The sequence below is a fragment of the Agelaius tricolor genome, unplaced genomic scaffold, assembly GCF_023055355.1.
Source record: "Agelaius tricolor isolate 1412-34295 unplaced genomic scaffold, bAgeTri1.0.p SCAF_2, whole genome shotgun sequence".
Taxonomy (NCBI): Eukaryota; Metazoa; Chordata; class Aves; order Passeriformes; family Icteridae; genus Agelaius; species Agelaius tricolor.
The window spans coordinates 12,969,032-12,990,215 of record NW_027269262.1 but is presented as its reverse complement, the minus strand read 5'-3'; the positions used below and the strand labels follow the sequence as shown (position 1 = coordinate 12,990,215).

General features: G+C 40.6%; 2 protein-coding genes across 2 annotated transcripts; both read left to right on the top strand.

The window, feature by feature from the left end:
* Positions 1-1,217: 1,217 nt before the first annotated feature.
* LOC139602965 (serpin B10-like) lies at positions 1,218-9,030 on the top strand. The gene is made up of 8 exons (XM_071453240.1): positions 1,218-1,442; positions 2,548-2,725; positions 3,698-3,811; positions 5,453-5,587; positions 5,988-6,105; positions 6,470-6,612; positions 7,173-7,328; positions 8,166-9,030. The coding sequence occupies exons 2-8, from the start codon at positions 2,558-2,560 to the stop codon at positions 8,568-8,570; spliced, it is 1,239 nt and encodes a 412-aa protein (XP_071309341.1). The 5' UTR covers positions 1,218-1,442; positions 2,548-2,557; the 3' UTR covers positions 8,571-9,030.
* A 1,273-nt stretch (positions 9,031-10,303) lies between these two features.
* LOC139602969 (heterochromatin-associated protein MENT-like) lies at positions 10,304-19,161 on the top strand. Its single transcript, XM_071453255.1, has 8 exons — positions 10,304-11,445; positions 12,719-12,895; positions 13,248-13,334; positions 13,729-13,866; positions 14,402-14,519; positions 15,211-15,353; positions 16,434-16,601; positions 17,629-19,161. Exons 2-8 carry the CDS (start codon positions 12,728-12,730, stop codon positions 18,040-18,042), a joined length of 1,236 nt encoding a protein of 411 aa, XP_071309356.1. The 5' UTR covers positions 10,304-11,445; positions 12,719-12,727; the 3' UTR covers positions 18,043-19,161.
* Positions 19,162-21,184: the final 2,023 nt, after the last annotated feature.

The following is a 21,184-nucleotide window of genomic DNA, read 5'->3' as shown; positions in this document are numbered from 1 at the left end:
TTTCCCAGGCGCTATGGGAGCAATTAGTTCTGCAGTGAACACCTCTCCTACACCATGCTGCTCCCTGCAAAACGTAACAGGTACATCAAATTACAACTCACACTGAAACATGCCCCTTTTGCCTAGCTACCATTTCAAAATATCTGAGGGGCAGGAGAACACCATCCAATTAAAGTAATGTGGCTCCTCACAGGTAGGAAAGCAACTTTAGCAAAGCTTTCAATTCCCAAGTTACATTGATACAGAAGTTTTACTATTGTCAAGGGATCCCTCCTATGCCCTGCACCAAATTTTGTAGGTATTTTCATGGTTCATTCCTCATTATGAGATCCTTCATGCAAACCTCTACCCTACAACATAAATCCATGTTAAATGTATGCTCACAGACAGCAGATCAGAAGAAAGCTCTCCGAAGGCATTTTATGCTGAGGAAACAGACTTTGTGAGTGAGTCCTGCTCAGTGTTGGGGAGGTATCCAATTCCTACTCAGGTTTTCAAGGTGGAGGTATCAACAGTGAAGAGAGAAAAAATTAAATAAAGGGCAAGGTAGGATTTTAAAGGGTGTTTCAGTTAGGAGTCAGAGTGGGGATGGACAGATACAGGAAGGACTACAGAAGAATGCTTGCAAGGAAAATCAGGGAAGGAGGTATTTTAGTAGCCCAGGAAAGAAGAAAAAGAAGATTTGACAGAATATTAATTTCTGGAATGGAAAATAAGGAATAGATCCCCGACGTGCTACGTGGGCCAAACAGCTTCCAGACTGGGTGGAGAAATAGAAGTCTAATCTAAGACCCACACTAAGTTCAAGGGATGTTGCCCACTGCTAATACAAGTCAGGGTCCGGTGCCTAAGTCTTAACCTTCCCTATCTCACAGTTACAGAGTTTCCCTGGCTGTACAGTCTTAGAATCCTCCAAAATTAACAAAACCCTTTTTCCAAAAGAGAAACCCACCAGGAATGACAAATACTTTCTCAGAAGGAAGCAGGCAGTAGAAAAACTCACACATAAGAAGTCCCTTTCTTTTTTTTGTCTGTCTGTTTCTCAGAGATAAATTCTGTAATACAAACCATAAAATAAGTAGGTCAGTGACTGCCTTTTTTTAAACTCTCCAAACCACAAAGGAAAGATTGTTCAAAGTAGTGTGGGTTCAAGTTGTTACTAGCCTGTTGCCACAAAAGTGTTTATAGAAATACTTAAGCAGTCACTTTTGTAAAATTCTTCTATGGTATCATTCTTACCAACACTTCACATCCTACTCTGAGGTGATTCAGTTCTTCCACAGGGATGTGGCCTATAGGGCAAATCTCATTGCAGAGTCATGAGTCATAAGAACCTTTGCAGAACCGGCCAGGCGCACTATAAATTCATCCTACCCTTCCTGTCAACTGCAGAAACCTTGGAGACACCCAGAGCAGCAGTCTTTCTTCCCACACAAAACAAGGTACTGTAATGACTTCTAGATACTATTTATTTTACTTATTCTTGTCTGATGTTGCTTTGTTGACAAATAGGAAAAAAGGAAGTGGGTATCTGAACTGGAAACAACTAATGCTTGGGGAAAGTAATTAACTTGGGATTGCATGGGCATAGCCTAGAAGATGAGTCTTAAAAATATACAGGAAGACAACTTATTGTTCAGAGTTCTATAATTTCTAGAGCTCACTGACTAGCATATATATCACAGCACCCTTAGAACCATTGTGTTTACCTAAGTCAGGTAATTTGTTCTTGTACACTTTAGTGCTTAGAAGTACCAGTTTAGCTCCTGGTTTGCAAGCTATTAGGGTCACAAACTATCTTTTATTCTAATGCCATCCTATACCAACCAAAATAGCTCTTAGTCTCTGACTAGAACCCTCAGCTAAACCTGCAAGGCAAATAACAAATAGTAGCCTTTGTGGTCTGCTGAATATAGAAAGCTTCTATTGCAGAAGAACTGGGAAGCTAAGATCTGGGCTAGTGCTGTAAGACAGGGTTTCAAGACATTTTTAAAAGTCAGAAAGGTGATTCAGGATGCTTAGCATGGAATAGTTGGGGCAGTGCTTGCTCAAGTGTAGGAGTGAAGGAGAGTTTTGTCTTGACCTAAAGGAATAGTTTGACTGCTCCTGTTACCAGAGTATTTGTTCACTACAGAGATGAGCATCAAAAGACTCTTAAACAAATTGAAGCATAAAATTTGTCCTAAGAGACACTTTCTCGGTGGTCTCTAGCCTAGGCTTTGCTGAGTAATCAAAAATCAAAATTTGCTCTCAACTATCACTCCAAGATGCTGTAAAGGGCAGTGCAATAAATTTCCTGGTGAACAAATATGAAACACAGTTAGAGGCTGGTTCATCCCTAAAAATGATAGCTGTTGCCATCAGTGAAACAGGACATGCTAAACTTTGCGTGACTTTATAATAGTTAATGCTCCTCACTCTTTATATAAGCAATTTTAGAAAGCTTTTTAATCACAAAAAAGTTCAAACAGTGAAGAGGAGCTTCTAAACAAATAGCAATCACAGTTAGTGGTTCATTAATAGCATCTTTTCTGTCTTTCTGTGCAGCTTCAGGACAATGGATACACTGAATAAAGCAAACACAAGCTTTGCTCTTGACTTTTTCAAACAGCAATTGCAGGAAGATGGTGACAAGAATATATTGTTCTCTCCTTGGAGCATTTCATCTGCCCTGGCTACTGTTTATTTGGGAGCCAAAGGTAACACTGCAGACGAGATGGCAAAGGTGAGTCTGGGCTTCAAAAGTAGCTGTCTGAAAGGGTTGATTTCTTGGAGTAATGACCTCCATGCCAGAACTTTGCTGTGTTGAAACAGAGGAAAAGAGTTTTCTCTATAGTTATTTCAAGTTTTACACTTTGCTAAACATAAATCCACATCTACAAGGTTAGAGAAAAACTATGTTGAGACTACTATCCTTTCTTTGGCATATGTATTTTACAGGCAAAATTATGTACTGAAATGCCAAGTCACACTTGTTCAAAGCTTATAGCGTCATCAGAGGACAGTGAGAACAGTCCCAATGCTTGGTTGTTAAACACCTAATGCAGGTACCTAGCTTCTGTTGGAGGAAGGGAGGCTTGTGAGTTTGCTTCTGCTGTGGCAGAAGTTGTCCCACCTGCAGTGATCTAACTCCCGATTTATAGGACAATAAAGACCCAGCAGGGTAAAAAAGGAGTGATCTTCTGTTAGGATGAAGGGAAAACAAAACAAAACAAAAGACTCAGCTCTTTTGAAAAGTGTTCCAAGGTTGTTTGCACCCCTATGTAACTTGGTTAAGGTGAACAAGTCCAGAGAAAGGGATTTAAGGCAGGGAACTGCCTGCACACTTTTCAGACTTTTTGACACATAGCAGAGCTCCATTAAGACTTCTCCTTTGGTAGACTCCATCTGGGGCTAATTGGCTCTTTCCAGGTACTAACAGGTCATCCCAGGGCATAACTCAAAGCAGGCAGATTCCTCAACAAAGGCCAGGTACGTAAGAGTTTTGCCCTGCAGCCCTCAGCTTAGTTTGCACAAGCTATTTTGTACACATGGGCATTGAGACCTAGACAAAGATTTCATATTCAGTAAGGACTGGATACAAGAATAAAATCTGAGCTTGACTGTCATCATTACTAGTCCCCTTGATGTCACTGAAAAATTCACTGAAACAGCAAGTTTTCTATTGTTGCATTTCTTATTGCTTTTTCCACTACAGGTACTTCACTTCAACAAAGCTGAAGAAGCCAAAAATGTCACCACAACCATAAGAATGCAGGTGTATGCCAGAACAGAAGAGAGTCTATCAAATCGACGTGCATGTTTCCAGAAGGTATCTCACCCAAACTGGTGATCAAGCTAAGGGCATAGCCACATTTTCTCCTGTATTTTCCTTCCACATTTGTGTTTGCTTATGTTTGCTTTCCTCAGATTCAGTATACAAAATTAATTGGTGCAGCATTGTGTGATACCTTTACCTAATGCAACACTTATTGCATGCTTCCCCCTTTTACACAGAATTGCATAATCTAACCTCAAATTTGCAAAATTTAACATTTGATGATCAATAGATCTTCTGATCTTTTTCCTTTAGCTCTGAGGACAGATTTCTTTCTCAAACTATTACTATTCAAAAGCTAGCACAGTTCTTACTGCAGAGAGCTAATCCCAAGAAAAGAAATGTTCTTCCACACATTTGATTGCAGCATCAAGACAAAGAAAACCAGAACACTAACTTTTCCAGGCTACCTATTCTTGATATGTTTCAGAAATTTGCCTTCATTTCAGTTGAGAAGTTAACAGTATAAATTTACGTGATGGGATTTTCCAAAGTAGACCAGTTGCCTGCAATAAATCTAAGACAAATGGGAATAATTTTATTCCTGAGATAAGCCTTTGCCATACTGGCAGGCATTTTGTCTCAATTTGTATGTGATTTAACATAGCACAACAATACAGAAGAGCAAATGTAATCCCTCTGAGTCAGAAAAGGCTTTTTCCTAGTTTACAGTTCAAAGATGGTGATATCAAATTCTTCTCCCTGCTCTTTCCCGTCATCCTTATTCTCTAGGGGGTTGAGCTGTTTCCCTGCAATCTGCCCACAAAACCCCAGCTGTTGCTAGTTTTGATGAATGGATCTGCATCCAACAGCCAAATCCCATGGTGGGAAGATTTATTTTAGGGGTTATGTCAACATCTCATTTGCATGGCATGAACAGGAAAGGGATTGCTCCTCACGAGTAACACTTGCCCTCACTGTAAGAATTACAGAGTGCTGTGGGTAGCCCTATGGGTAGTGCTATGGGTTCTAACACTTTGGAGATTTAAGGGTCTCTTTGTGCCTCTGATTCTGATAAAATGATGAGATGAATACAGCACAAGTACAGATTTTAAATTTACTAACTCACAGCTTATTCCTTGAGCTCATTGGAGACTCTGAACCCACATTCATTTAATCCTGTTACTTCAATATAGAGAATTTACTGCAATTACTGAAATATTAAAAAAAACCCAAACCATTACGAGAGACATTAAGAAATTTAGGGGGAAACCTTCCATGTAACACTACTTTCATAAATTAAGGGAGTGATAGAGCCAAGTCTCACACATTGTTTAAGAATTACTCTCTGACTTTTGTTTTCTGGATATCCAAAGTTTCACAATATCCACTTATAAACCCTTAAATATTTTACATAATTCAGGCTCTTAACACTTACATTCCAAGATATCCACACACTGAGTGTCTATGTGTGTCTATACCACACCTGCAACTTCTAATACTTTAAAATTATTCTTTTATTTGATGTCCAGTTTAGAGCACCTCTTCTATTGTAATATAGGTAACCTCTTCTATTGTAATATAGGTAACAGATCACCCAAAGAGAAATACTTTACTTGGATCTGTGTGAAGGAAAAAAACCAGGATTTTTACACAACAGATGAATAATGTCCTTTTTATTTCTATTTCTCCAAGACAGAGATTGGCAAATCAGATAATATCCATACTGGATTTAAAGCACTCAGCTTTGAAATCAACCAACCCACTAGAAACTACCTACTTAAAAGTGTCAACCAGCTATATGGAGAAAAATCATTGCCTTTCAGCAAGGTAATACTTTTATTTAGATTATGCAGTGTCATTTAATCTTCATGATCAACCTATGGCAACATAAGCTATATACTTTACATATTTTTGCTACATTTGCAAATTATGTTATTATCCTTAACATTAACATTTTCTATGATACTTTTCCTTAGACTTTAGACACTAAAATTTTAGTTTTTTGGAATGTGTATCTAATTTCAGAGTGATTTGTAGATGTAGTTAGATGAGAATGTTTAAATTGAGTGTTTCCACTAAAAAATTTGTTCCTTTGAGAAAGGAACTAAAAACTTTGTTCCTTTGAGAAAACACTGTGCTTGTGCCCATGCAATTTTCATCTCTGGCTGTAATAGTACTCATATTGGCAGGCAGCAAACCTAAGTTAGGTGTCTCTATTGCCCTGCAGGAATACTTATTTTTAGCCAAGAGATATTACGGTGCAGAGCCACAATCAGTCGACTTTGTGGGAGCAGCAGATGCAGTCAGGAGAGACATCAATTCCAGTGTTGAACAACAGACTGAAGGTGAGTTCCATCCTCTCCTCTCCAAATCAAAAAGGAGTCATTTTGGCTTCTCTGTGCCCAAGGGGCCCATGGCAGTTAAACAATTCACCTCAGAAAGGTAAATCAGACTTTTTCTAAATTACTCATCTACCAACAAGCTCTTACTAAAATTAGTGTCCTCCATCTCAGTGTGTGAGGAATATGTCTTATTCTTTGCAAATCAAGGTTACCTCAGTAACTACATATTTGCAAAGAATCTCAAGCTAGATGAGTGCTATGGCAGCACTTAAAATTTCCCTGGTTTATATCCCCAGAAACTGTGCCAGCTCTTAGACTGAAACAGTGAAACTGCACAGATGTGTGAATGTCCCTCTGTTTTCTCTAGGTAAAATCCAGAATCTGCTGCCTCCTGGATCCGTAGATTCACTCACCAGCCTAGTCCTGATAAATGCACTCTACTTCAAAGGAAACTGGGCAACAAAGTTTGAAGCTGCAGCTACCAGGCAAAGGCCTTTCAGAATAAACATGGTATGGCAATATACTGCCCTATTTCCTACAATGCAGGTGGAAAAACTTGAAAAAGATGGGGGGAGAGGAGGGGGAGGGAGAAATCCTGTCACCCTTTAAATCCATGTGGCAGTATAGTTATTTCATTTAAAGCATACAGTGCATTCAGTATATTTATTTCACCACACTTTCAACACTAAAACTGTACACACATACCAGGCCCTGAGGCACTAGCAAATTATCAGAAGTTGACTTCAAAAAAGCTTCCATTCTCCAAAGGTAGGAAAAAATAGAGGAGAACAAAACTGTATGGGTTAGTTCTTTACATGTTCACTTTTAACCATTCAGCAAATCAGAGTGGCATACAGTTTCCTACAATTGGTGTCATCTGAGACATCTCAGATAGCATGCCATGCCTCCCAGTGCCTTGCAGGGATCCTCTGAAGATCCTGTGCTCTGTGTCCTACCCATTAGGATGTCTCAGACACATTGGGCAGTTTGTAGAGTAAACTGTGCTACTTTAACTTAGTCTTTTACTGTTCAGAGTATAAATGTAAAACATTCCATTTGATTTGTTGCAGCATACAACTAAACCAGTGCCCATGATGTACCTGAGGGATAAATTTAACTTAAACTACATAGAATCAGTTCAGGCTGATGTTCTTGAGCTTCCATACGTCAATAATGACCTCAGCATGTTCATCCTGCTACCGAGTGACATCTCCGGCTTACAAAAGGTAAAAAAATTGAGAACATAATTGCTGTGAAAAAGTAAGTGTGTCATTATCTTCTTACTTAATGCATGTGTGAGGTAAAAGACCAGGCTGTAGTCATGGTTCTAGGAAGGAGGGTACTGATGAGGCTCAAGGTAAAGCAAATCCAAAATCTGGTCTAGTACTGTGAGCTTGAAGCTCTTGACGCTCAGACTAGATTTCTTAGTCTTGGAAGCCCGCATGTCTGTGCTTACTAAAGTTCGTAAGTCCTGGAAACAGGTAACCCAAACCCCGTAAGATTACCTCTTTTCCAGAAGAACAAAAATGAGTACACAAAACCAGCCCTGCTGAGATCCACTGTCCACACCAATTCAGACAGATATGATTTCATTCTGGAAAAAACCCACCAAAAATTGGGCAGCCTCTGTTATGTTCCAGGACGTCCAGAACTAATACGTATGAATACTGCCACCTTCTGTAAAAAGCCTGATTCTGCCTTTGGATAACAAACCCTTAAGAAATTTTAATTTTTAAGGTGTTGTGTAGGGGGCAGGAGAAAGCTCTTTTCAGTGAATTCTAAAATGTGGGGAAGACAGTCCTGGGAACAGAAGAACAGCCAGACTATCATAGCTCTGCTATATTCCCTGACAGTTACTGAGAACATTTCAAATATTGCATTGATATATCATAGAACAACATTCTCCTTTAGAACAACATATCTCCAAACTGCTGTTTCATTACTGTTTTTTTTGTACTCTTACAACCTCTTGAAAAGTTCTCCATTTAAGAGAAGAAGTAGCCTGTAGAGCACACGTTTTTGAACATATTTTAATTTTCTGATTTTTTTTTTACTTACTGCAGCTAGAAAGAGAATTGACTTTTGAAAACTTGTCTGCATGGACAAATCCAGAACTAATGGAAAAAATGAACATGGAAGTTTATCTGCCCAGGTTCACGTTAGAAGAGAAATATGACCTCAAATCTACTTTGAGCAGGATGGGGATACAAGATGCCTTCACAGAAGGTCAAGCTGATTTCACAGCAATGTCCAAGACTGGTGATCTGTTTTTGTCACAAGTTTTCCACAAGTGTTACCTGGAAGTCAATGAAGAAGGCACAGAGGCAGCAGCTGCCAGTGCGTCAACACTGGCATCACGAAGTCTTGGTGCTACTATTATCTTTTTGGCAGATCACCCTTTCCTTTTCTTTATCAGGCACAACAAGACCAAGACTATCCTCTTCTTGGGAAGGTTTTCTTCCCCCTAGAAGCTCGATTACTAAACAGGTTATTGCAACAACAAAAATGAACTAAATACACACCACAAAGAACATCTCAATAGCCCGTGCACTTCTTAATTTTCCTGTATTGTTGACAAATCTCTCAATGTTAGAAGAGAGTACTTATGAAAAATAACCTCAAATTTATGCCTCTGGCTCATTTTCCTGGCCAAAAACCTGCAAAATGCTAGCACTACACACTAAGTAACCAACTGTGCAAAGAAGAACATTACTGTGTCTTTTTAGCACTTTCTGAACCTGAACTTTGACAATTCAGAACAGACTGAGTTGAGCTCGAACAGTAATTTTAAAGTTTTGATACCTAAGAAGACAAAAACCCAGGAAAATCTTGCAGAATGCTGCTGCATCTCCATTGGTTTCAGCTTACCAACTCTGGTAAAAAACTGCAGCCTGGCAGAACTGGCAATGAAATAAACCTGCAAAATCACCTTTGTTCCTGAAAGTGGTGCTTCTTTTTTTGCTCAAAAAGTGGTTAACACATGTACTTTCTAATCTCTATCCCACAGCAACTGGAAAATATTTAACAGCACAATAGAACTAGGAAAATAAAACACATGTGCCTCACAACCTTCTCCTTTGTAAACTTTCACCCTTACAACACTATGCCCAGCCTAGCAGTGTGCTGCTTTGCTCTCATTTTAATTTGCCACTTGTTCACTGGTTTGAGACAAGAAAAAATGGGAGAACCAAGTCTACAGCTAATACAAGTAGTACTAATGGCCATAAGTGCTTTCTGGAAGATGAATGTGAATCTCCCAGGTCATGTTTACTCCTGTCACTGCTCTTTCTCCTAAGAGAGTGCCCTGATCAATCGTGCATGTTTGCAGGGAATGCTCCTGACTATATGAATTCACAACAGACAGCAAAGGACCAGGTTTCTTAACTTGCACACACCAACAGCTATCTTACTACAAACACATTTTCTTCAAACAGCAGAACTCCCTTTTCCTGGCAGAGACTGCTGACTGTCCCTGCATCCTTTCTCTTTTCATTCAAGTGGCCAGCTGCTCCCAGGGTCCCTTCTGGCTCTGCTTCCCAAAAGGGACGGAACATAGGAAAAGTGTTATGAAGCACGTGCTTTATCCCTATAGAGCCCCAAGAGAAATGCCTTCTGCCTGTCTCAGCTGTGAAACATGACACTGGATCCCTGTGCATTCAGTCCAATTCTGCCATACCCTCCTTCACGTCATGGAAGAGCAGCATGTCCCCATGGATAAGCCTCTAAGCACTTCCTGATATGCCTTGGCAATAAAGACAGAAAAAGTCACACCTGGAAGGCCAAGGAGAAACAAAACTATGACAACAGGGACACAGACTCACTCAGGCCTTTAAAGTCAATGGAAATATGAGTGACCTTTTCTCCCTCCTTCACTATTTTAAGCATGGTTGCAAAGATGACACAGTTGATGTCCTTTTGGCAGTGCCATATCATTACTAAGTGGCAGTGGCCACAACATATGAAAAGTGAGTTGTACATTAGGGAACAACTTTTTCCCGGGGTGAAGAGCACTGCTGGAAATGTAGTGGGATCTTCATCCTTGGAAGGGCTATGGCTAACCTTATCTACTCATGGCCCTGCTCCAAGCAGGAGGTTGATCTCTGGATACCCCTTTCAGTTAGTATCTGTGATTTTTTTTTCTCTCTTGTCAAACCACTCTGCCTTGCAATCTCCCTTTCTCACCCTATATGGCTTCCTTGCATCTTGACTAGCAAAGGCAACTATCTTGCTCACAGATATATCTCTGGGACTTGGGAGTCTCCTGGCTTGGGCTTTCTCACCACCTAACCATTCAGCTGACTTTTCTCCTATCCAGATTTGTGGGGGACGTACTCACCATACTAAAACTAGCACTTGTTTAATTTCTGGCATTTCTTCACTGCCTTGCACAACACTGATTTTTGACATTTTTTAGAATTCTTGACCCACTGTATTCCTGTAATCAGGCTTGCAGTAAAATGCTTAGCAAACAGTACAATTTCCTTCCTTTCCTGCTCCTTCCGCTGCCCTCTAGAGTCTTAGAGTTGTTACCACCTTGTTCTTCTTCCATCACTGTGTCTCTTCTGGGACTTCAAAATGACAGCTCTTGTGCCATGTTTACCTCTCTTGCGTCTCTGTCTTTGCTTGAGCCCTCCCAGCAGGGTTGTTTCAATTCTTGCCCTCCTCCTTATTGTGCAGCAACTCAGGGTTTTGCAGTGTTTGTCTCAAATGATTCCCAGCCATGACTGCAATGAGATTTCTTCACCAACCAGTGGGGTTCTCCATCCCTTGCCCTCCTTCACAGCTTTGTCTCTGTCTATGTTCCTAATAATCTTCAGTCTGAAGCTGGACTCCCAGTGTCCAATTCAATCACTAAACTTGGTGTTTTATGCTGAGGTACTGCATTTGAAACACAGGAGTCACAGAATGGAGAATCTGACCCTCAATATCTGCTTAAATCCAGAAACCAAAACAAAGTATTGTGTAACCTTTTTAAAATTCACTTATTTAAAACAACACAGCAGTTATCTCCACAACACCAGAAAACCTTTGGAATCAGCAAGTTGCTTTGCTATCCTGTCAGTAGGCTATTTTGGTGCAACAACAGACTTGACAATTCCATTGTCCTTTTGAAATCTCTAAATCTGAAAAGTGACCAGGTCAACAAAAAGGCCAGAACTTTGTAAGATATTTTGGGGATGTAGTAGAAAGGAACTTTGGGTAGGTGGACACAATGTGGATGTAGATAAAAAGGAAAGGGAGGGGCAAGCAGTACTGCGTTCCCTAATTTAAAAATTGCTTAACACACAAATGCAGAACCTGACTGAGGACAAGAGCTAAGTCTTCTCTCTCACGGGATTAAAGGTAAATATTTAAATCAATTTAAGGAAATTTTATGGTGTTTTTAAATGCAATCTGTGCCATGTGTGACTGTATGGATAAATGATAATACACCTGTGTTATAATGCATTATTCTTGCCTTGTGTTTTTCTAAATGTCAACCATTAGAGAAAATAATGCTGTAAGCCTATGGAAAACTGCTAATTTGGGGCAGAATTATTCACAAGCAGGAAAGTTTTCTTAGGGCAGCAACTGCATTACAAGTAAAATCTTCATTTTGATAAAAGAATTCTGTACTTCAGGTGAAGGCACAGCACTGCACATTATCAGGCCAGAGACTCAGAGGAGTATTCATTAGCTGAAAACAGAAATTCCCATCCTGATGCTCTCTTGGTTGTGTTCTCCAAGGAAAGAAAATCACTCTGGTGCAGACATGGTCCTGAGGGCATACTGACTACCAGAAAGAATGCAGTTGTCTGGAAACCAATCACTTCATAAATATCTGCAGACTTCAGAGATTGCCCCACAATTTTTGTTGCTCCATTCCATAGATAAGACAATGAGAATAATATAAGCATTTCTGGTTTTTTAAATGGTAAATTACGTGAGGCAGCTATTACTGGGCAGATATCTTAAAGCCTAGAGCACTCATAACCTCAAGGCATCTGGCAGTTTCTGGGGGAAAAAAATTGCTGGAACATTCAGAAGGGGTGGTAGGTACACAGAATGAATAAACTGTGTAAGTCTAAATAGAAACAACAGCTTTGCTGTTCATGAAACTACTCAGAATAGGTCGCTGGCCAGGAAAAGCAAATGAGCCTAAAAACTATGCCTAAATCCTTTTGCAGTATCAGCTGTCAATTCTATACAGATCCAAATGTAGTAGTAGGAAACTGAAATAATGTACTAAAATGTGAACCAATGTACTAAAAATGCATATAATTTCCCCTGTGAATGTTGCTTTCATAAATCATTAGTTAAGAACAAAAAAGGAAAGAAATACAGAGGTTATAAATCTGCACATCTTTGGAAATCAAAGGCAGAAAGAATCACAAAGAAAACTGCAGCTGTAGCGGGAAAAAACCTAAAAGAAATTGGTGCTCCTAACAGGTGGCAACCAGTATGTGTGTGGAAGATAAACATACAACTATGTTATTAGTTTTAGTGGCTTAAATGGATTGTTTTGCACATGCAACATTTCTCATTAATGTGTACAAAAATGTATACAAATGTATACAAATATGTACAAAAATTTAAACATTCAAAGAATACAATTCTGTTTGTTGCCTCTTTCCAGGTTGTAAAAATGGAAGTGGTCTCCACATCAGTTGGCAACTTTACTGTTGATCTTTTCAACAAGCTGAATGAGAACAACAAGGGAAAGAACATTTTCTTCTCCCCTTGGAGCATATCAGCTGCTCTGGCTCTGACATACCTGGGAGCAAAAGGAACTACAGCAACTGAGATGGCAGAGGTAGGTTACTTTTGTACTATTACTGTGGGGAGAACCATTTGGATTTGCACAAACACATTCCTGCTGTTGGGAGAAACAGCTGTGGAATGGAGTTCTGCCTTGCAGCATGTAGATAAGAGCACAGTGTTGGTGGTCTGGGAAGGGTATGGTGCTACTCATTGTTATTCCATGGGATTTATTGTCAGTACAGCTTCAGCAGTAGAAGAAGACCTTTGATTAGTCACCTAAGCAGCAGATAGCACAGTGAGTTATCACAAGGAGAGAAACATGACAACCATTTGATCCCCATTTGACTTTAAGTCTCACAAGGCCCTTCATGCCTATTTCTTATCTTTGAAAATTCTGCTTGCAGGTCCTTCATTTCACTGTGGGAGCAGGAGCTGAAGCTTCTTCTTCTGTGGCCAGACCTTCTCGGGGGAGACCAAAGAGAAGAAAATTGGTATCTATTTGAACTGAAATTCCATTATAAAGAACCTGCAGAATCAAAATGTCCCGATACAGCTTTAGGAGTCCAGCCTTTATTGTCTGCACTCCTCTTTAAAATACAAACCCCAGCCATACTTCACAACAGGATGATGTTCAGTTCCTTTCACTCACTCAGACTCTCAGAAGCTGAAAGGATGAGTGAGTCACTGGGATAGTCTAGAAGGTTTGTTATATGACAATTCAGTTAATCCAGTCACGAACAGAGCTCTGCAAATTTGCAGTGATGGTAAACTTGGGAAAATAAAAAGGAAGAGGAACCTAAATCCCTCTCCTATATGCATTGCTTAGCATGTTTTGAAGGCTTGATGCAAAAATTAAATTCTGAATGTTTGCTTTCTTTTTCCAAGGATCCTGAGAACAAACAAACTGCAGATATTCATTCTAGCTTCAAGAAGCTCCTGACTGCCATCAACAAACCCAGAAGCACCTACTCCCTGAAAAGTGCCAACCGCATTTACGTGGAAAAAACCTTCCTATTATTGCCTGTAAGTTAAATCTCAGGGAAGAGGAAGAAAAAGTGCAAAAATATTTCTCTTTTTAATTACTTGCGATTAACAGAACAGTTTGGAAGCTGACCTTGAATACTGCAAATAGGAGCTCTGGACTCCAGTGATAACCTTAACTGGAAAATACCAGTCAGTCTGCTCACAGAATTTAAGGATGCATTGCCCTTGACTGTATTGTAGATCCCTACAATCCTTTACATGAAATGTGCCTTTAGTATTGGAACCCCCAATATATAAAATTGTAAATGAGAAATTAAATAAGCACATCCATAGGATGCATGCAGCCTTCCTCACTTCTCCAGATAAATCTTGGAACAAAAGATGTGAAACTTCTGTTCTTTGCTTATTTCTTAATTGTTAAACCACAGTCCAGCACAGAGTGACAAGCAAGATCCTGCAGTCCTCTAGGTCCAATAATCTATCAAGTATAAGCGCTAATAACTTCCTTTTGGGACTAAAAATAGCATATTTCTCTAGTACAGAACTTTTTCGCTCACTTTTTTTTATTTTTCAGACATACATACAGCTCAGTAAGAACTACTACAAAGCAGAGCCACAGAAGGTTAACTTTAAGACAGCACCAGAACAGTCAGGAAAGGAAATCAACACTTGGGTTGAAAAACAAACTGAGGGTAAGCTGGGCTCAACCCCAACATCTTTGCTCTCCCACAAAGTCAGGCTGCCATTTCCCTTGGGCAGGTGCCCTTGCTTCCCCAGGTGCTACTGCAGCAGTCAGGTCATGCCTTCCAAAGTGGATGTGGGCAGTGAGCAGAGATATGGTGGGAGGACAGACAAAGAGCAGCACACTTGAGCAGCTCCAAACACCTGATGTGGACCTCATTGAGTTCCCTGAGGAGATTCCCATTGACTCCACAGTGCTCTGGAGCAGCTGGTCTGCTGGCACAAACATGCCCTGGTGCTGCACCACTGGCAGAGCAGACAGAGGGGAGAAACACTTCTGCCTACCAGAGTGCTCCAGGGCAGGGGGGATGCCTGCCTTGCTGGACCACCCTGCACTGGGCAGAGGGGCTCCTCCTTCTACCTGGTGTAACCAGTCACTGAGGCTTTCTGCTTCTAGCTGCTTGCCATGAAGCTGAGACAGCTTTGGAAGAAGGAGTAAAGCCCTGTCAGCCAGAAGGACAGGTCAGGAAACAGCTTTGGAGAGTGTAAAAAATTGCACTGGTTTATCTCAGGGGAGCATTTTAGGGAGCAGGGCATTGTGGCAGGGACTTTTTACTAAGAAGCTGAACTGAGAGAAAAACTGATCAAAATGTCCACACTGTGCTATGCTGGAATGAAACCTGACTCTTGTGCTTTCAAAAGGCAAAATCAAGAATTTGCTGGGTCCACGAGATGTGACAAACTCCACCAAGCTGATCCTGATAAATGCCATTTACTTCAAGGCAGAATGGGAAGTGAAATTTAAGGCAGAAGATACAGAGCTGCAACCCTTCCGACTGAGCAAGGTAAGTTCCTCCTTCTTACTGTAAACAACCTGGTCACAACATCTATTGCTGAAATCTTTCCATTTCATAAGTGGTTTAGGTAGCCCTGTGGTAACTAGACCCTGTGAAAAGCTGGTTGCAGCAAAATCTGTCAGTTCTCAGCTCACTGAAACATTAGGATATGCTCAGGTAAATGTTAGTGAGCTCCAGGTAACAGCTACTTCTTCCAAAATCACTATATACATTTAAAACTTTGCAGTAAAGCAGTGCTAAAATTGACTAAATTGTAAAAACATGATTTTGAGAGTCCAGGCTCCATGGATGGGAACTACATGGCATATCATGGTTGAGTACAGCACCAGGCCTCTGTGCTGTGCAACCAGGCTGGGCACAATCCTTCCCGCTCAAACACAGCTGCAACAGGGTGCCCTGAACTGGTGCATGTCTGTGTGAGGCTAGAAGCAAGGTTAATGGCATGTACCCAGGAGAGATGTTAATGAATTCACAGTTAAAGAACTCTGTGCAACTTCCACAAAATCTGCCTTCTGCTCTCTGGTTAGCACATACACATGGTCTGCTTCCTTGAATGAAGGGATACAGATGTTAATAGAAGTTACACACTCCTGACAATGTGACTGTCTCCCAGGAACTCCTCTCATCATGAGCTCTTTTGCTCTCACACTAGAGTTATCTTTTCTCAAGCAATCAGCTGTTTTTTCCAAGCAATTACCTTTTATTGCCAGAGAGAGGAGATCACTGATAAACTGCACAACACTCATCCTCTTAAACCACAGCTGCTTTTCTGCCAGAGTGTTGTAAGGCCATATCCCACACCTGCTCCATACCCCTAATCCTTGCAGACATTTCTAACTCTCTTCCTCCTTAGGCATTTTTTGGGGAGAAGAGAAAAACATCTCTTCAGCCCCCTACAAAAGCTTTGGGACAGACACCAAGATAAGCAATGTTGTTCAGTCAAGAAAAGCTTTGGAAAATGGATGATAAATCACTGTTTTAAAAGTTTATAAAATTTCCTCTCCCTGCACTGAGACATCATCACCCTTCCATTCAATGATTTCTTACTTATAAAAAAATACTTTCCAGAACAAGACCAAGCCTGTAAAGATGATGTACATGAGAAATACATTTCCAGTTCTCATCATGGAAACAATGAATTTCAAAATGATTGAGTTGCCATATGTGAAACGTGAACTCAGTATGTTCATCCTCCTTCCTGATGACATCAAAGACAACACCACGGGTCTCGAACAGGTACAACCATTTTGTATTACTGCTCAATCATTTAAAGAAAAGAAGGGCAGGCTGACAATAATATATCCCTTTCTGAGGACATGCCATCATGCTGTTTGACCTCATCCACTAGCTGAATTAATTTTCTTTAATGCTTCTTTAATCCCAAGTAAGTTCTTCCACGCTGAGGGCCCTTAGTTTGGCAGGAACTGAAGACAGGCAACACTTTGCATAATCAGATGCTCAGCTCTTCAACAGCCCCCTTGACTGACACCCAATTTTACATGATCTGTAAGGGTTGAATCTCCCTTCCTTGCATGTTCAGGAGAGACACCACCACATATGAAGTCATAGGTTCTTCCTGAGATTACACCTTTTCTTGATGGCCTAGAAGTTTATTTCCATATTGTTCTCACTCTTTTTCCCCTCCCACCATTTGCCTGCTCGATAAAAAACTAGAATATTGGTGAGACTGCATTTGCTACAATAATGAGATCTGCTACTGTAGTTACTATAATTACAAGATTGTTAAATTCTTGGAGTCTATACCATTCATTGCTTTCCTACATTTGTTTTGAGCTGAACCCTGGTGGCATAGTGCCCAGGATACAGAGTGGCAGTGAAAGACTAGAAGCACTTTGTTTCAAAGCTGTCAAGGAAATATATGCAATAATTTTAACACCTGTTTTTATAGAACTGGACCAAACTATGTGCCACACAGCAATTTTAGTCACATCAGGACTGAATTTAAAGAGAGGAAAGAACTACCATGGGGGATGGCAGCTGTTGAATGCCCTTCTTATCTCTCTTTTGCTATGAATTTGGAAAGGGCACTGCTCAAAACTTTGCAGCCTTAAGACTCAAATACTTGTGGCACACCTTGTCTCTGATCATTAATAAAACCAATTTCTTTCATGCTTTCAGCTAAATGTTACATTTACTATTTAAAATGTTTGATTCATTACATTGCCATAAAATTGATTAATTCATAGTTAATGAATTGTTTTTCCCTGCAAAATCCAAATTCCTTCTCTTTCTTAAATGATAGCTGGAAAGAGAACTGACATATGAGAAGCTGTCCGAATGGACTGACTCCAAGAAGATGACTGAGACTCTTGTGGACCTGTACCTACCTAAATTCAAAATGGAAGAGAAATATGACCTCAGTGATAATCTGGTCAGGATGGGAATGCGCAGTGCCTTCAGCAGCAATGCTGATTTCAGTGGAATGACAGAGAAGGAGAGAGTGATGATCTCCAAGGTTTTCCACAAGTCTTTTGTTGCAGTTGATGAGAAGGGCACTGAGGCAGCTGCTGCTACTGCTGTCATTATAGAACTAACAAGTGCACATGTTAGCCATGTTCTGAAATTTAGGGTTGACCACCCTTTCTACTTTTTCATCAGACACAACAAGTCCAAGAGCATCCTTTTTTTTGGTAGATTCTGCTCTCCTCTTGAATGAATAATTACTTGCTCTCAGACAGCAACCAAGGTTCACTGTTCAATGGAAAAAATGTGAACTGCGGTGCTAAAATCTCAACCTTAAGCCATGTAGCCACCTGTACTGAAGTGCCTGTTCTTTTCCTTCCACCCAACCCCCCTCAAAGAAGGCAGCAAACAGAAACTATCCTGAGCCACCAAAGAACAGCCCTCTACTGCTTCTTTCTCTTGTCCTAACGAGACAGTCCTAAACAGAAAAGAAAGCAAAGAATTTTGCTCCCTTTTATCAAATCTGCTCTTCTGGCTTTGTTGTTTAAAAGTAAGGTGGAGTCATAAAAGCTCTCTGCACACAGGCCATCATCTAGCCCTATGTCAAATGCTGACTACAAGGGAAATGCAGTTCATTCTTTTGACTCTCACAGAGAGGAAGAAGAACCCTGAAAAGAAAAAAACCAAACGTGTAGAAATCTGTATGCTCTCTTTTTCTCTCCTTCCCTCACTGGGAAACCTGCATTTGTACTGCAATGCTATTTCATAACCTTAATTTCAAATTTCAATGACTGTTGGAATTTAACAAAATTTAATACAAATCCAGAATAATCTCAGAATGCCCCTTACCATCCCTTGTCTCACCACATGTATATAGGCACATCACATTCATTCTCTCCTGCTCTTTCAGCTTCCTGAAAAAGACTGAGAGAAAATTGTCCAACCCTTAATATTAAATTGCTGACTTCTAATCACATTGCATTTTTTCCTCATTTTTCTAATTTTTTTTTAGTTTAAGGTTGTTGAGATTTCCAACCAGCAAAAATGCTAAGAAAACTATTAGCAACATGCCTTCTTGCCATCTTTTTTATTGATATGTAATCTAAACCTGTTAGAATTTAAATCTGTTTCCTCTTTTTAATTTTGCTTAGTTATACCTGTTTCCTGTTTAATACCTGCAAAGCTTCCTTGCCACCTGTAATAATGACCAATGTTTGATTTGTATCTTATGAGTGCATCTTAGCAAAGATATTTGTGGTATTGACCGAAACACCAGTGAAATTTTGATTTTGATTGATGCTTTACTTACTATTTTACCATGAGCTGCATTTAATGAAATAAATAAACTTGAACTTGTGTTTGTGTTGTTCAAGACACTGAGTTACTTGGTTCTCTTACAGCATCCTACAATCTGCACAGCTGGAGCATGTTTCCATTCTTGTCATTCCAAATCAACCACCACACCATCCCAACTGACAAAGCTGAGAAACTTTAACACAATTGTGTCTTATTTTCACCAGGTTTCAAATAGGCCTCCAAACACTGTTATTCTGTGTGTCATCCAAGCATTTACAAACATACCTTTCACAACACACTAGAAATAAGGAGTCTGACCAGAGGCTATAGACCAGAACAGCACCTTCCAAATATCCCTTTTGACCTTGTTCAAGAGTGAACAAGCAATGTGAAAAAAAAAATGAACCTTCCACACATCCCTCTTACCCATGTGCAATAATGAACAAGTCATGCTGTACTGGCAGCATCAGTTCCCTCTAACAGCTTGGGAGGGCAGCAGTTGTGCTATCCCTAAGGCATCAGGAATAGCACAAAGTTTTGCAGCCATTGTGGTAGTCCAAATATGTGTCAGAGAACATTATGTAAGAAAACAGGATCTGAATGCACAAGGGAGGTACTGGGAAAGCATTTACTCTCAACAAAATTCCACCTATAATTACAACTTTTTCCACCTCCCCAGAAGGTATTCTATTTGGAACTACATCTCCCTTCAACAAACAATTTCCACATCATCTTCCCTGTACAAAGTGCTGCTTCTAAAATTAGCACCCTCCCTTGCCTGTAAGCCACAGCTCAGGATTTAGTTGTCTGTCCCTCAGGGCTGACCCCAGTGCAGCCCAGATGCGTGCTATTGACTTGGCTTTACTGAGAAGTTTGTTTTTTAGGTGTGGAAGAACACATAAGTGAAGGCTGTGAAAAATAAAAGGAGGGAAAACAGAACCTCTGAGGCTCTCTCTCACTACAGCACAGTGACTGCCAGCTGGTGAGAGATGCAAAAGGTCAAACAGGCTGGGTTGGCTACCAAGCCACTCCCAGTCTCAGCTTTCCTTGAAGAGTACACATTCCAGTGTATGGCTTGGAGTACAAGTGAAATATGTGAAAGAGAAGAAAAGGAACCCATCTAGTACTGCAGAGCTTTTCTACTGCAAGCAACACTGAGCTGCTTCATTTGTGCTTCCCTGCATTACTGTCATGGTAACCAGCATCTGGGTCTCAGGTCAGGGTAACCCTTGAGGAAACAGAGAATTGTCAGGGTAGAAGTGACTATTTGAGATCATCTGGTCCCACCCACTATGCAAACAGGCTAAACTGATGCTGGTTGCACAGGGCCATATGCACTGGATTTTGAATACCTGTCTCCATCAATGAAGGATACACAAGCTCTCTTGGCAACCTGTGCCAGTGTTTGACCATCCTCATAAGTGGAGGTCCGTCTTCATCCTCTCTTATGTTCAGATTGAACTTCATGTTATCAGTCTGTGCCATTGCTTCTTATCATCTGTCATGGTTTGACACTTGCCAAACACCAGATACCCACAAAAGTCGCTCACTCACCCTCCTCTGTCACAGCTGGGCAGAGGAGAAAAAAAATTGACAAAAGGTTCATGAATTGAGATAAGGACTCAATTCATGAACCTCAATTTCATGAAGGGAGAAAACACTCCAAAGGCAGTGGAGGTACAAAGTGAATTAGAGGAACAAAGTGAATTTATTACAAACCAAATCAGAGGAGGATAATAGGAAATAAAACAAGCCCTTAAACACCTTTTCCTCCCCCAACCCCTCTCTCCTTCCCATCAACAGTGCAGAGAGACAGGGCATGGGGGTTTGGTCAGTTCATCACCTGAGGTTTTCTTCTGCAGCACAGGGAGAGAAGTCCTTCCCCTGTGAGACCATGGGGTCCTTCCCATGGGAGACAGTTCTCCATGAACTTCTCCTGCATGGGTCCATTCTCAGAAGCAGAAGTCCTCCCAAAACTGCTGTGGTATGGATCATTCTTTCATGAGGTGCAGTCCTCCAAGGCCAGGCTGCTCCAGCCTGGGAGCAAGGGCCCCCTCTCTCCACCCAGTCTCCCACTGGATCGCAGCCTCCTCCAGACA